A 15,776-nucleotide genomic window follows, 5' to 3' on the forward strand; every position below is an offset into this window, starting at 1 on the left:
CTGACAGCAAGTGAGGCGAGTAGAGCCACTCTGAGGGAAAAAAAAAGGATTGTTTTTCAGTGACATGTTGCAGGTGTACCTCGCCTGCTGTTCCTTTAAAATTGCATTTGAATTTCCATATTTTGTTCATGTTAGAGAAGAGAGGCTGTCTAAATCCAGCCTGAAACTTTCACTCGTCTCTCCACACATACAAAAACACCAAAGGACATCATAGCAAATAAATGTAGACCACCATGAAAGTAAAACTAAAATGCAAGCTTTGTTTTCTTAATTAAACTGTTATTTAACTGTCAAAACATATCTAATTTTGACTGGCTTTACTTATTTTAATGTGTGTGCTACATGTGCACTCTGTAGCTGTATTACGTAAAACATAAATATTGGAGTGGAATACGTCAGCAAGTGCTCAATGTCCAAGGACGTGGATCAGGATTAAGGATAAATTTGCAACATCCTTAAGCAAGCCTTGTACATCAGAGACATTTGGAAAAACAACTTGTTAGTGCTAATTCAAACAAATGTTTTCTCATGTGGCTGCTGCCTAATCATGGGTTTTACAGTAATTGCACCCACGTAAGTGACTGGTAGAGCTGCTCATGTGTTTTCAGTAAGGCTTTGGAAACTGAACTGGGTCAGAGGATGAGACTTTTAAATTTTGCGGGAATTGAACCCCCCGAAAACAAAGCGTGAATGAAAAAAAAATGCGTGGAACAAAAAAAAAAAAAAAAAAAATGTCAGCTGAGTGAATAGTTCTTATGTACTGAGTCATTTCACTCCTCAGGGAAATGAGCCGACTTCAGAGTGAGGCAGGACGGCATCATGCACCGACTGCAGGCGAAGAACCAACCTTTTCTTTCTCTCTCCCTCTCTTTCTCTTTCCCCCCCTACTCATACACATAATCTCCGTCTGCATCTCTCTAGTTTTTCACAGTGCTGCTGATATGGTGTTTTGCATTACGCAATAGTGCTGCCCCTCCCATCCTCATCCTAACTCAGCACCCTCCCTCTCTCTCTCTCTCTCTCTCTCTCTGCCTCTCTCCCTCACTCGTCCTGATATTAATGACACAGCTATCTGAGGCAGCGGCAGTTTCCCTGCACTCTCTCCCTCCTGCAGGCAGCGCTCATACACACACATACATACATACACACACACAAACACACTTTTAGACCAGTAGGATACTGGACACCCATTCACATACTCCTATACTTACAATCTGCAGCTGCACACACACACACCTATGCATCCTCTTTAAGTTCACATCAGAGGCAGTTGCGGACACTCTTTCACTTTACACACACTTATTTCTCCTTTACAAATCACACGCAAGAAAATGAGGACAATTGTGCTTTGCGTCTGTGCCAGTCTCCTGCTTACAGCCACCTTGGTGCCGCGCACCAGCCGGGCAGCGGACTTCCCCGTGAACTCGCACCAGAGATGGGACGCTAGAGGAGGATACACGTTGGGATCTGAATCTGGTACCCCCGTCTCCTGTCCCATGAAACTAAGACCCTCAGGTCAGTGCGGGAGTTCCGGAGCAGAGGAGGGTGAGGACTGTCCCTACCAGCTCACCCTGCCTCCCCTCACCATCCAGCTGCCCAAGCAGTTCAAGCTGCTGGAGAAGACGATGAAGGAGCTGCAGAGCTTGAAGGAGGTGGTGAACAAGCTGAAGAGCGGGTGCCAGGAGTGCCGCGGTGGACGGGGCAGTGGAGTTTTTGGACAGCAGCAAGCTGACCAGGGACACAAGCAGGTCCCGATAGGTGGACAGGACCTGACAGCACAGGAGGTGCAAGGTGGCTCCAGCCGAGAGCAGAGGGGAGATGGGATGGTCCCTGGTGCTACTGTGGACAGTACAGGACTGTCGCATGGTTCTAATTTTGGGAAAATCACACCAAGCCCGAACAGTATGCAGGATATGCAGGTAAGAGGCACATTTCAGTTTAAAGAGGCAATTTTTTATAAAATCACATTTAAGTGGAAATTTCAGGATTTTACCAAGGAATGAAAGCTATTTTTCTGAAAACACTTAGTTCAGTGCAATGATGAAAATTCCAGGTTGATATTCAGGAAACATTTTTAGAATTTCTCATGACTCAAGTCAGTAATAGTTAAGGGTATGCTGTGTGAGCCCAGTTTAAAATCGGGTAGGCAACAGTCAGATGAGAAGAGAACATGGCATATTTGTGTATTTCCATCAAAACCTTGTAACATTTCCAGTAAACCTGCAAAGCTTTGTGAAAATCATAGTGAAATCTGGTCTAAAACTGATTTAAAATGTGCTTTATAAACACTGTAGAAAAATTGCACCTAAATATGCCCATGTCAAATTTAACCAGCTGGAACGTAAACTGAACAGATGTTTAAAGACCTGGAAAGTCCTACCTGGCACCAATCCACCAGGGAAAATTCCTGGTACTGTAAACAGGGTGGGGAATCAGCATTAGACACCAGCCAAATGGCGGTAAATTTTTGCTCTGTCTGGTAAGCGTGTTGACTCTCACAGCTACTCTGGCAGACGGCCAACCATCACGCAGACTCTTTCTATTCTAAAATTCAAATTGGCTGGTAAAAACGATGAAGGAGGTTGGTGACTTCGGTAATCCACCTGCTTTGTATTCTGTGCACAGAAATAATTTCCTTCCCCCGGCTCTGGCCCTTCCCAGGTGAAGCTGAACAGGATGTCAGCCAGTCTGCGCAACGCCAGGAGCCAGATAACGTCTCTGCAGGGTCGTCTGGAGGGCCTCAACCTGCTCAACATGGACAACGTGCAGGCTATAGTGGACAGGCGGGTGGAGAACATCACTGGAGTGGTCAACAAACTGAGCTCCTGCACGACCCACTGTGCAGCGCAGAACACCCCTCAGTGTGAGCGTGCTTTTACTAAGATTTTTTCTCCAACTATTTTTATTCCATTTTCTTATATTGTCCTTTGAAATTCCTCTCCATCATCTCAGCTGCTTGTATAGAGTATTTCTTTTTTTGGCTGAAAACCTTTTGTGTTTTCTATTGTATGTGTAGAATATTCTATTCTGTTCCATCTTTGCTATTTCAAAGATACCTCTCCTCTTCTCTTCTCCTCTCATGTATCTTATTTGCTGTAATCTCTCTGAGCTTGATCAAAAAGTCCCTTCTCTATTCTCTTCTCTTCTGTTCCCTTTAACTCAGCACAGATGAAAACAGCACATACACACACACATACACACACACACAGAAAAACACAGTGCATCCAGCGGTTTAGGTCGTTGTGAGGTGAATTTTCTGGCTTAGGATCCATCCAATCATGCCTAAGTGGACATGGCGAATTTTAATCACTACAAACAACCCAAGTCTGGGTGGTCACCTTCACCCAGCAGGGCTTTTCTTTCTGGGAAATGGGAAATGAAATCTTCCAGGGTGACAATGACCTTGCTGACAAAACGCAGTGGTTCTGTTGCAACATGCCTCCTCCCTTACCAACATGAACAACACTGTGTGTTTTGTTGAGATTTATGTAATCATGAGAGAAGGGATTTTCCATCACCTTTAATACAAAAGGGTGCTCAAGATGAATCAATATGGCAAATGTTTGTAGTGAAAGCACCGTGCCAAATTTTTTTTTTTTTTTAAAAGCTGCCCATGTTCACTCTATATGAGCCTCAGCCTCAGTGTAGCTACAGCAAAAAAAACAACCCCATAGCAGAATAGTTTTAGGGTGAGATCATGTTGTACATGAGTGAAGCAATATGAAGACTAGGGTCAAAGTGAGAATTCAAATGACCTCTTATATAACTAATTCAAGTGCCCTGGCATTTCACTACTCTCCATATGCACAAACTCAAAAAAGGGGGGGGGGGAGTTAAAGATGGACACATACTTGGCGTCTTTACTTCTAGATAGCATGAACATTTAAAACATTGGCTTAAAAAGGCAACAGGTTCATACGGAGACTGATAGGGGTTATGGAGAGTGTAATCTCATGATGGAGACTGAAAAAAAAAAAACGTATCAATGGGGACTGCAAACTAGCTAAGCATAACAAACATTCTACTTTACACTGATGCAAAAGCTTATGCGGATGATGGCACAGTTGAAATGCGGGCCACTTTTCAGTCTGAAACGGAATTTTATCCCGATATTGCATGAGTGAAAGAGAATGTGACACTGTATTGGGGCTTTTATGTGGAAAACAGATGTGAGCTTAGTTCTAAGTAGATTAGCTGGGACAGTGGTGTGAAGGGAATCCCAGATTTTTCTCTTCTTGCCTCTTTCTCCTTCAAACTCCACATCAATCCCGTCCTCTTTCCCCCATCACACATTTATCTAGAGTGCATCTGTACTTCATCTCTCACAGTAAGTCCTCCATTCTGTTTAACAGTTCTCCCCCCCCCTCTCTTTTGCTGTAACTTTTTCTGCCTCCCTCTCTGTTTAATCCCCTTTCCCAGTGCCTTCTCTCCATTTCTGTCTGCCTTTCACCCTACCTCTCTCTTCCTCTTGAGGTCATGCTCTTGAGTGCTCATTCCTGCATAAAACAACTAATTCTTATTATCCCTTGCCAACAACACAAGAAGTAATGTAGGCGGCTTTCCTAACATTAGTCACGGATGGCAGATGAGGTCAGTAACACTTGTCTTTGTACATCAATCTGTCATGTCAAGCTCAAGAAGCAGCCGATTATTCTGGTGCAAGTTAGGAAATTGTGCCTGATGGTGTCTGAATTGAATCCAAAAGAAACAGACAAGTCACAGCTGTTGTTACCATGGCAATAGACCAAAACCTGATACGACTTCTTTCCCAACATGGGCATAAATAATGTCTTAATTGTTGTTTTAATCAAGTGATATTTGTTTTTTTAAAAAGAAATTTAGAACTGATAGATTTTTTGGAAAGCTTTCCTTATTCTTATATAAACACCAATCCTATCCAAATTTAGCACTTAGTGACAATACTTCTATGCTACATTAATATGGTCCTCCACTTGTTAACACTACTCCTAGTAATAAAAAGGACTTTTAGTGAAAAACATGTTTTCCGGTTGTTTTGACAAAGTCAAAAGTGCTTTGTGAAGCAATTCATGGTTACATGGTTCCCTTGAGTGCTGAATAAACTATCCAGCTGCCAAATTGTAAGTCACAGAATAATTGTTATAGGTTTTTAAAAAGGGAAAAGCCCTGATGATATTTTCACGAAGAAAATTCCACTTCTGCTTTCAACCAATGCAAAACACAGACTTGTAAGGGGACCACATCATCTGAAAACCTTATCAAGATGTGTATGTTGTGTGTTTGTATCTATATAGAAGCTGTGGTGATTGGCAAGCATTGGCAAGCAGATGTGAAATTCTCACAAGTGTGCAGGGATTTAGAAACCAACCATACAGGACTGGTACAGCTCATTAGACTACACTAACTACACAGTTACATTTATACCCTGTGGTTTAGAAAAAGGCATCTAAGGACACTCTAAAAGTACATTTTCTAGTTTTTTTCACCATTTTTCCCCCCCAAATTATTGTACATACAAATAATATTGGAAAAAAAATATACCCAGACATTATAATCTAATACAGAATTGCAATTTCAACATCAAGTAGCTTTGTTTAGATGCTTTGATCACTTGCAGCTCACAGTGTAAGCATTTATTTCACCCTCTTTGCCAATGTCCATGTCTGCTGCCAGCACTAACCTTCACTTTCACTCCTGCAAGACGTATCGGGGCCTCGAGGTGAATGGACAGAGATTCATGTAGCTGTTCAGCTACATTAACTCATTTATAAACAAAAAGAATAGATGCCTAGTCCTCTGTTGTCAGGAACTGCTTGTCTGCGATATAGTAACACACAACTTCCTAAAGGAAGAGTGTTGCTTTTTGATGAGTTTTTTTCTGTCAAAACTGACAGCAGTAAGCTGTTTTTGTGGGCAGAGGCTATCCTATCACTTTGGAAACACATTTCCTTTCATCACAGGTGCTAATCTTACATGAGGACTGGTTGTCACAAGGCACAGCATTCTGTGATAACAGACATCTTCCTTTTATGCCGATAATTTATCTAGCTGCAGTCAGTCAAAACAGGCACTGTGGTATTCAAGCAGGTGGTTGTCAGTCAGTCAGTCTGTCATCTGACTCATCAGCCTATAAGAGAGCAGGCTGCCACTTATGGAATCAGTCAAAACAATCAGCCAGATATAAATGGTTAATTTGACTCAACAGTCAGACAGCCAATCAGCCACCAGTCATTTTGACTTCAGTTAAGTGACTGATATTAGAGTTATTTAGGTCAGGCACAGAGCCAGAGGTAGTGAGATGAGAGAGATGGTTCTTGTCTGTCTAGGGACACCGGCTGCCCAGGAAAGACAGATTGGGACAGACAAGGGGGGGGGGAGGATGGGGAGGAGGAGGTGGAGGAGGTGAAGTGGAGAAACTACACAGCCGCACACTTAAAGTGAAGGAGACAGTGAAAGAATTTACAGGTCAATACTCTCAATGCCAAGAGCAGACAGAACTGTTAACGTGACAAGGATAAATTTTGACCTCACACTCTACTCTCACTTCTTTCCATAGGGAGTGATCTACCATTTGCAGCCATTTTGCACCTGAAGGATTCCGTGTAATTTGACAGGAAAATTGCTTTAGAGTCAAAGCAACCGACACAGTGTGCACCATCAAGCAAGCAAACATACGGCTAACTTTGCGCTAATGGTACCAAGAAGTACCATGAGTCTTGAAAATTTCTCCACTCCACTCCACAGACACTATTCAGTCTAGACTTCCCCTCCCTATAGCTCAAGAAACCTGATGTCCGGCCCTCTGTACTCAGCATGGGTCTCCCTTATTCTTTCTCTATTATAATCTACCAAACCACTAAAAAGATTTAACAGCACAACAAGACTGTATCAGCAATGGAGTGCGTCAAACAAACTCAGGAGGGGTCCCACATGCTGCCTGCCCAGTGTCAGGATGATTTAGGCCCCAGGTGCCGAACGTGCAGGGAGGGGGTACGCCTCTCTAATCCAGTTTTACACTTTCCCACGTTTTGACAAGTCTGTTCCTTTCATTTCCCAAATGCTAACTGGCAGAGGCTTTCGGACCCTGGTTTGGGTTGGGTCAATACACAACAGAGCTCTATACAGCTGCATGCAGTGCAACACGGGGGACTGGAGAAAGCGTTGGAGTAATAAGTGGGTAGAAAGAAATGGGGGGGGAGCTCAGAAAGTATTGGAGCTGGATAAAATGGGCTTGTGGTGCAAGCACAGAGGAAGGTCACTGACTTATCCTCTTGACAGTGGCCTTTGTCCTTGGAGTCCTGATTCTCAACATGATTTCCAGAATAGAGGACACATTGTTGAGAAGCAGGTATTCAGTGATAAACACGTGACTGTTGTAGATATCTCATGTTTTGTGCTAAACTTTAGTTTTGGTTCACATGAGGAACTGTTTTGTTAAGTTATGGGAAAACGCCTTGTAACAGGTTTGCTTAAGAATACCGTGAACTGTTTTGTGTTTGAATACACTGCCCCAGAAATTAATGCAGGAATGAAAACTTCCACGGTGGTTAAAGCCGAATTTCCCCACTAACTTATCTCATTTTCTTTCCCTTTCTTCAGCCTTCATCAGCCTTGGGGGCTGTTTCTATTACAGTCTCTTGGCTGGGTAGAGAGACAGAGACACAGAGAGATAGACAGACAGAGAGACAGACAGACAGAGACAGAGAGACAGAAAGAGAGAGAGAGAAAGCCAGCCACAAAGTAAAAGATTATTGAATATCATTCTGTGACATCCCCTTACAAACACCCTCTCTTCTTTTCCCCTTTCTCCCTGTCTCCCAGCAGTCATCTTAGCCCCTCGGGACTGTTCAGACTACAATGTGCTGCAGACGAGGAAGAACGGTGTGTATCGCGTGACCCCTGATCCCCGGAACGGGACATTTGAGGTCTTCTGTGACATGGAGTCCTTTGGAGGTGGATGGACGGTCATACAGCAACGACTCAATGGGTCTGTCAGCTTCAACCGCACCTGGACAGAATATAAGGCGGGCTTCGGAAACCCCAGGTATTGGACATCAATCTCTCCTGGGTTCCTCTCTAAACATGTTTTATTGTCTTCCTCATACAAGATGGGGACATAAAACATCTGCTGGAAACTAAAGCCTGTAAATGCTCGGATGTTGCTTAGAGGGTTGCATAGACAACCAGTTATAACTGACTGGTATTTCTGGGTCTTATCTGTGTAAAATAGTGGAGATGACTGGGTAATGTATGGATTTATAAGGAGGTTAGTGAAAGTCAAAGTTGAGTGAAAAAAAAACAAAAAAATCCTGCCATTTGGTATACAAGATAAGAGGGTTGAATTCAATTACCACCACAGAGAGGTTATATCAGAGTTTCATCTGTTCATGTAAAGGGCAGATGTCATGCGCCACTGAAAAACTTTAAATTGGATTTTGAAAAAAAGCAGCACTGTAGACAGGAGTCAGTGCAAAAAAGTCGGGCAATTTTATATATATACATACAGATATAGACTAATAAAATGCAGGCAAAAACAAAATGTTCAACAAAAACAATTCAAAATTGAAGAGTGAAAAGACTCAACAGCCAAAACTTGCAGCCTCACAAGAAACTGCGATCTTCTCTGCCATTACATTACAAATAGACTAGTGACTGGCCTTTTACCCTCTCTAGTTGGCACCTACCATCTGCTCAGTTAACCGCGGGGTGAGTTATACTGATGCAAAGCTTCCCACGAATACACAAGAAGAAACAGAGCATTAATTCAGGATTCCTCTGTTACTGCTGACATTCGCAATTCATCAACAGGCACCCATGCACGCCCGTGAGTGTGCCAACTTTAACAGAATTTAATTTGCTACAGAATAGTTTTATCCCTCCTTCCACCATTTGAGAGTGCCCAGTCACTCTTGTTTAGTGGGCCTAACAATGCACACCTGCTCTCACTATCACTGATTGTTCACCACCTGTTTTTACTACATGACTGAATGTCATGTGTAAAACAACTAAATAAACATAAGCATCCCACAACAGGGATGGTAATTTTAACAGATTAGAAACTTTGTGGGCTGAAATTAATGATTTAAGGCAATAAAAAAAAGTTAATGTTGGAAGACACGGGGAAGCAGCCATTTCACAGTGACAGTGTTTTAACACAGCACCTCCACTATAACTGGGTTCAAAATTCATTTCAGTTTCTCTCATCTCCTCTCTGCGCCTGTAGGAATGAGTTTTATATGGGAAATAACCATGGTTACCAGTTGATAGCCAAACCTACAGATCTAGTATAACCTCCCACTGAAAAGATTTCTCCTCTCGTCCTACATTTATTGTCTCATACTCTCCCCTAGCATCTCCTCCTTTCATCTCCACCCCTGTGGGGATATATAAATTCAGTTAGAGTAACTGTATCCCATTTTCTAATCAAGTGAACAAGTATATGAGCCTGTTTATAATCTATCTCTCTTTCCATTTCGCTCCAATCCAACCCTCTTCCTCTATTACCATCTTCTCCTCTGCTGTAGAGGTGAGTTCTGGCTGGGCAATGACCATATCCATCTGCTGACAAAAGGCAAAGACATGGTCCTGCGTATCGAGCTGGAGGACTTTGAGGGTGTCCGGGAGTATGCAAAGTACGACCAGTTCTACGTGGCCAATGAGTTTCTCCGCTACCGGCTGTCTGTCAGTGGATACAGGTATATTCGTTTCTGTGTGTGCATGCGAGTATGATCAAATATTTATAGTATGGTGCTACTGCATGTTGAATTTGAACATTACATTGAATATATTAATGTGTCACTGTAGCGGGACTGCTGGGAACGCCATCAGTTTCAACAAGCACTTCAACCACGACCAGAAATTCTTCTCCACGCCTGACCGCGACAACGACATGTACCCCTCTGGAAACTGCGGCGCCTACTACAGCTCCGGCTGGTGGTTTGATGCCTGCATGTCAGCCAACCTCAACGGGAAGTACTACCACAAAAGGTACAAGGGAGTCCGGAACGGGATCTTCTGGGGAACATGGCACAACATGTCGACAGAGTACTACCCCACCAACTACAGGCAGGCCTTCAAAACTGTCAAAATGATGATACGGCCCAAGAATTACGCTCCTTAAGAGGACAGGTAAATATTCATGATTGTAGAGAGATGGACAGATAAACATAAACACAGACAGTAGACTCAGACACACATGCACATAGTCATGCATTTGCACACATTTACACATGCATACGTGTACACAGAAAAAGACTATAAGCCCTATAGACAGTTTGAATGCAGTAATAATGAAAATAATTGTGAGAAAACTTTAACAGTGCTATTGCTTTTTCCACTGTAGTGAGTGCGGCCTTCAAAATGTTGAATTTAAATGATCACAATAAAGGACAATGGACTATGAACAATGACGGACTATAAAAAAAAATCCACACATGCAATGTAAAGGCCAGCCTCCTGCAGTGGCCATAATATTATACGGAGGGTTACTATGAGAGATTTTTCACTGTTTTTCTGTCATTTCTCCACTTTCTGTCCTGCTGCCTCCTGCTATAAAACCAGCTGAGACAGAGCACAGCACACAGTGGTAGTAAAAACTAATGAGCTATCATTTCTCTGCTCTAAGTGGTTTCATAATTAACAGCAGCCACTCAAGTGAGGTATACGAGAGCTGATGATACAGTTTTGAGTGGGTCTGAAATTTATTGTGAAAGACTTCATTGCCGGGGTCACAGTCAAAAAAATGTATAGGTAGTCATACATGTACTCATGTTTTGGGCCGGAGTGCACAAGTAATGGCTTCTGTGTTGTTTATTTAATTAAATTAATTATACTCAGACACTTTGGTAATGTATCATCATCCTATAAAATATAAAATATCCCTGCATAAATATGCAACCTGAGATAAATTTCTATTGGGTCGTACCCAAGTGTGTTGAGCATTATTGATGCTTTCCTAAATTCTACCTGACAGCAGCGAGGAAGCAGGACACTGCTGCAAAAAAAAAAAAAAAAAAAAAACTCCAATTGTTTTTCCACCCATAGCTCTGGGTGCACTGGACTACTGCACATCTCTTGATGCCATACACAGAGGAAAAAAAAAAAAAAAAAAAAAAAAAAAAAAATTCTCTGACTCACCACTTGTACAATACTGCTACCTAATGTTAAAAAACTGTATTGCATCATTTAATCCATTCTATACACACTGTGAATGGGAAGGATGGGGAAAGAAATGTTTCACTTTAAGGACGTGTACAGTATTTATTTTACTTTGTGGAGGTATGATAGCTTTTATATAATAGATAGGTCATGCAGTACCAGGTCTGATGATTGTTGATATTTGAGCAATGATAAAGACTGTGCATTATTGTGACCATTCATAGTAATTATGTGTGTATTTGGAGCTTTGTGTGTGTGTGTGTACAATATTGATCTTTTCTATCATTCATATTCAACTGTCATGCCAAATGATGCACTTTTTATATTGAAAAAAAAAAGAATAAAGTTCCAACTACATGGCTGTGTACATTGCAGTGTTTTGGCCCTTTTTAAAATCATACTGATGCCTGCTCATCTTTAAAAGCATCTTCTGTATTTAAAGCACCTTACAATGAATGTATACAAAACTGTATACATGTCTCGCATACAAAGAAATACAATAATCACACACTTTATGCCACTAAGGTCTACAATCCAGGGTTATTTGATGCCAGTAAAGTAGAGGGACAAACTGCCTGCCCATAATAAATGGGTTAATGAGGTGTACATGTAATTCAATAGAAGAATGAGATTCATATCATGCTTACATAAATTCCCAACTTGTGACTTATTGTCTGTTTACTGTATATGATGATTAAATTAATAATAAAAAAAAAACATTCATGCTCATCCACATGGCAGTTTCAAGCTCCCAGTATTCATTTGTATTTGGTTGTAAGGCACACAATTCATCTACAATACCAATTTCTAATCAAGAAAACAGTTTTCCTGGAAAATAGTATAATAAATAGTGAGAGTTTTTTCCTTTTTATTACACAAGCCTTTGTTGATTGAAGATAAAAACATCAGATCACAATAGACTCTATAAACGTTTGAAAGCATTCATAATCTTCTCTTGTATGTTTTAAGCAGGTAGAGTAAATACTACCACTGCAATTTCTAAATATGACATTTTCCTTTCCGATGAAACCTCTAAAATGCCACCAAGAAGCCTCGTGCTCCTGCACAAGATATATGATTATTTAACAGCCTGGGAAAACACTTGACATTTATGAGTCTTACCTCATCCAGGCACTGGAATGCAGGACTAGCAGAAACATCAGTACCAACAGAGGGCAGCTCCTCTATGAGTGAAGCCTTAGGTGCAATGGCCACTAGAGGGGTGTCCTCCTCCATTCCCTCCTCCTCCTCCTCGTCCTCCTGATCATCTGCCTCCACTTCTTCTCTGCTGGGAGGTCTGCTGGCCTGCTGCTCCTCGGGTAGACTCATACTGATACAAAACAGAGAGATACTGTTTGCACAACAGATAATCTAATGGACTAATAGACAGATAGTTGACGGATGGAGCAAAGGGAGACAGCAGGGGTAGAAAGAGCTTTTCAGTAGATAGGATGTGTGATAAAATGATACTACTCAAAACAGAGGTAATAAATGATAAGGTTTGGCCTGAAGTCATAGTTTTAGCTGATGGTAGATTACAGCTGTGTCTAGCAACCCTCCCATCCCCATCGAAAATGAAAATTGGGATAAATTTTGTTGTTCTTAATCTCTCACCCCAAATAACCTGATTTCTCGTTTACATTTAAGAAGTTCAGGTTAAATTAGCTCATTTCAAAAAGCCAACAATAACCAGGTTAGCTGATTAGCTATAATTACACGCGATTTGATTAGATGAAGCTCTCTGGATATGGTATAATATGCATACATACGGTTGAAATGTGTGCTGAAGACGCTAAAAACATCGCCCATTCATACAACCTACGCAGAAGCTAACGAGTTAACATTTACGCTAACACTTGGTTAGTTAGCTAAATGATAAGTGGTTCTAGTGTCAGTGTTTGTCTCCTAAACAAAGAAACAAACACATCTGTGAAACTGTCCTACCTTTTAAAAAACTTCAGTCTTCTCTCGTCTTTCAAGACTTCCTACGTTTATCCTGCAAAACAGCAAAAATAAACGTCACAACCAACTTAAAAACTGCTAAAGTGAGCAAAACCCAATCACAGATTTCTCTCCGATTGGTTGAATGGCGTGTTGTGGTTGCCATAGCAACCACGCCTTACGTCCTCAGTAAAGCCAAGAATAAATATTTATTTTCACATTGTTTATGTATATGTTTATATTTTTATTTAGCTTTTTAAAGTTACTCAGTTAATAATATACAGAAATGTAAAGGTTTTAAACATGTTTACTCACACAGGCCAAAATCATATTTTACACTTGCAGTGATTGTCCAGCAGATGGCGGGAAATAATAATTTACTGCAGGTTTTACAGCAGATAATCATCATCACGCATTGGACGTTTTCAATGCTTTCAGTGAAAGCACTTAAATGAAACTGGGTTCAACTGACCTTAATCCAGGGTAAAAAATGATGGTGATGGTGATGCAATGCTGCTGTTCTGTTATAAGCTTGTTTCTCACAATGCACTCTGGGAGCTGGCATGGCCCATTACCTTACTCTCTCCCTGGAACAGCTGCCATACATCCATGACAGCTGCAGAGATGGGTTATCTCAGTAATGTATATGCACACGCTCTCTCTCACGCTCTCTCTCTGCGCCTCTGTGTGTGCACAAAATCTGTATGAACATAGTGTTAACATTAGGTAGTAAAAGTAGACTTTAACATGACATAACTCCTAAAACACTACTCAGGGGTCAGCTGAATAGTGTAAAGAATTACTTTTAACCCTCTCCTTAATCGTACAGTCACTGCATCTCAGGCACTGAAGCTCTGTGTATGATGAACTGTGGGAGACAATTTTAGATTGTGTGTTCCTCTGTGGTATGTTCCTGATTCACCTTTGTGGTTAACTCACTGTCATACAAATAACCTCCTCCTCAAAGGTTGTTTTCAGTGTTACTTAACTCTTGTACAAAATTTCACAAAACCATATAGTTTAACATGCTGTCAGGTTGGGTACCTTTTAAGTGGACCAGGAAGAAAGGTATGTATATTTGTCTTTATTTAAACTCAAACATGACAATGATGTTAAGCAAGAAAGAAGACAATCAATTGAAACAAACATATAGATACAATTAATAAATAAAGTAACAACAAAATCAGTTAAAACAGATACAAAGAGAAGTCAAAAGATTTGAGATTGTGGATTTAAAATGATTAAGAGTTACTGATGAATTCATTTTTAAAGTGCTTTGTAGTGTGTTCCAGGTGGACGGTGCAAAGAAGCCAAAAGCAGTTCTTCCAAGCTCTGTATGAACACAAGGGACATAGAGCATAAGCCAGTCATTAGTCCTAGTTTAATGTGGTCCAGTGGACCAAACTAGTATGGAAGTAATATAAGAAGGCAGCTTTCCAGTAAGGGCCTTGTGAATAAACAAATACATATGCAAATCCTGCCCTTCAGAGAGAGAAGACCACCCAATCTTTTTGTGAAGGATGCAGTGATGAATGTTATAAGCATCACCAGTAATGAACCTAAGTGCAGAATGGTAGACAGCATCAAGGCGCTTTAACGTCACTGCTGACGCATGCCTGTACAAGATGTCACCATAGTCTAAAACCGATAACAAAGTTTAAGAAGTTAAAAAAACAAGGGTTTTTCTACAAAGCAGGATTTATTTCTAAAGAAAAAGCCAATCTTTTGCCTCACCGAAAGATATCTTCTCATCAATCCAAATACCAAGGTATTTGTATACCATGACTCTTTCGAAAGTGGTTCCACTTTTAGTGGTGATGATGAGGTTATGTAACTTTGTATGCAAAAGCTATGACAGCACACATGCTCACACAACCCCTACCATACATATGGATTTGTATATTCTCTGTATTATTCAGCTCTATGCCACTCTAACCATTTCTGGCCAACTGACTCTATCACGTTATTTTGGCAGAGGACATTAATAGTTTTTGTACATAAAGTCAATAGCTGAAATAACCGATTTTTCCAGTGAGAGCATCAGTCACAACATGATAAGGGTAAATTTTTGAGATCCAAAGTTAATGTGGGATGGAAGCATAACCCTCTGTTTTTCCATGTGAGTCAGGATGAATAAAAAGAAGGGGTAGATGAAGGCCTATCCTCCTTGTAAGAACAAATGAGGCTTTTTAAACTGACTCTCTAATTAAACCTGTTAATTATGTAGATCTAATTTTACCACCCCTTGTTAAATCTGAACAAATCCCCCGGCGCCTTGGGATGGATGTATTTGGTGGAAGCCAGATTCCCAAATTAACCTTGAATCCACTCCAACAGTCTGGATATGCTGACTTCTCAATTCTGGCAGACTCCAGTTTATTTTCTGATGAAAATACGCCTCTACATGTGCACTTATTATTACCATTTTTGGTTAAATAAAACATAAGCCCCAGTTTCATAGCTATTTTGGGGGAAGAGCAAGTCAAGATTGCTAACGTATGTGTGAATCATGAAGTTTTGAGAGTTAAAAAAAGAGATTTTATTCCCTCTTAATGTTTGTTGCTGAGTCAGCTGTTATTATGCAAACTGTGTCCATCATGTCCATCTTCATATTTTGCAGATATTGCTTTAGCCTTTCATCCCATGCAAATGGATCAAATCTGCTGACTCTATGTGGATAAAAATCTGTTTCACCATGT

At 40.9% G+C, this 15,776-nt stretch overlaps 2 protein-coding genes across 4 annotated transcripts in view; one reads left to right on the forward strand and one right to left on the reverse strand.

Annotated features, from left to right (window-relative positions):
• Nucleotides 1-13,233, reverse strand: part of ccdc146 (coiled-coil domain containing 146) — a 48,773-nt gene extending 35,540 nt beyond the window's left edge. For 2 of the 3 annotated variants that reach the window (XM_044342825.1, XM_044342823.1), the window contains exons 1-2: nucleotides 13,081-13,233; nucleotides 12,259-12,466 (exon numbers count right to left, since the gene is read on the reverse strand). In XM_044342825.1, the coding sequence (XP_044198760.1) occupies nucleotides 12,259-12,465 (207 nt within the window). In that variant the 5' untranslated portion in view covers nucleotide 12,466; nucleotides 13,081-13,233. Of the gene's footprint in view, nucleotides 1-12,258; nucleotides 12,469-13,080 lie in introns of all 3 variants that reach the window. The other variant, XM_044342824.1, reaches the window with a different exon arrangement.
• On the forward strand, nucleotides 1,073-11,503 carry fgl2a (fibrinogen-like 2a). Its single transcript, XM_044342826.1, has 5 exons — nucleotides 1,073-1,919; nucleotides 2,662-2,863; nucleotides 7,804-8,023; nucleotides 9,504-9,674; nucleotides 9,784-11,503. Exons 1-5 carry the CDS (start codon nucleotides 1,332-1,334, stop codon nucleotides 10,097-10,099), a joined length of 1,497 nt encoding a protein of 498 aa, XP_044198761.1. The 5' UTR covers nucleotides 1,073-1,331; the 3' UTR covers nucleotides 10,100-11,503.
• Nucleotides 13,234-15,776: the final 2,543 nt, after the last annotated feature.

Source organism: Thunnus albacares, chromosome 23, assembly GCF_914725855.1.
Source record: "Thunnus albacares chromosome 23, fThuAlb1.1, whole genome shotgun sequence".
In the NCBI taxonomy this organism is placed as follows: Eukaryota; Metazoa; Chordata; class Actinopteri; order Scombriformes; family Scombridae; genus Thunnus; species Thunnus albacares.

What these genes read in the sequence shown, in the direction of transcription:
- fgl2a (XM_044342826.1), top strand. Translation starts at nt 1,332, where the DNA reads ATGAGGACAATTGTGCTTTGCGTCTGTGCCAGTCTCCTGCTTACAGCC. An exon ending in AGCGCAGAACACCCCTCAGT is followed by an intron (nt 2,864 to 7,803) that starts GTGAGCGTGCTT and finishes GTCTCCCAGCAG; the next exon opens with TCATCTTAGCCCCTCGGGAC. An exon ending in GCGGGCTTCGGAAACCCCAG is followed by an intron (nt 8,024 to 9,503) that starts GTATTGGACATC and finishes CCTCTGCTGTAG; the next exon opens with AGGTGAGTTCTGGCTGGGCA.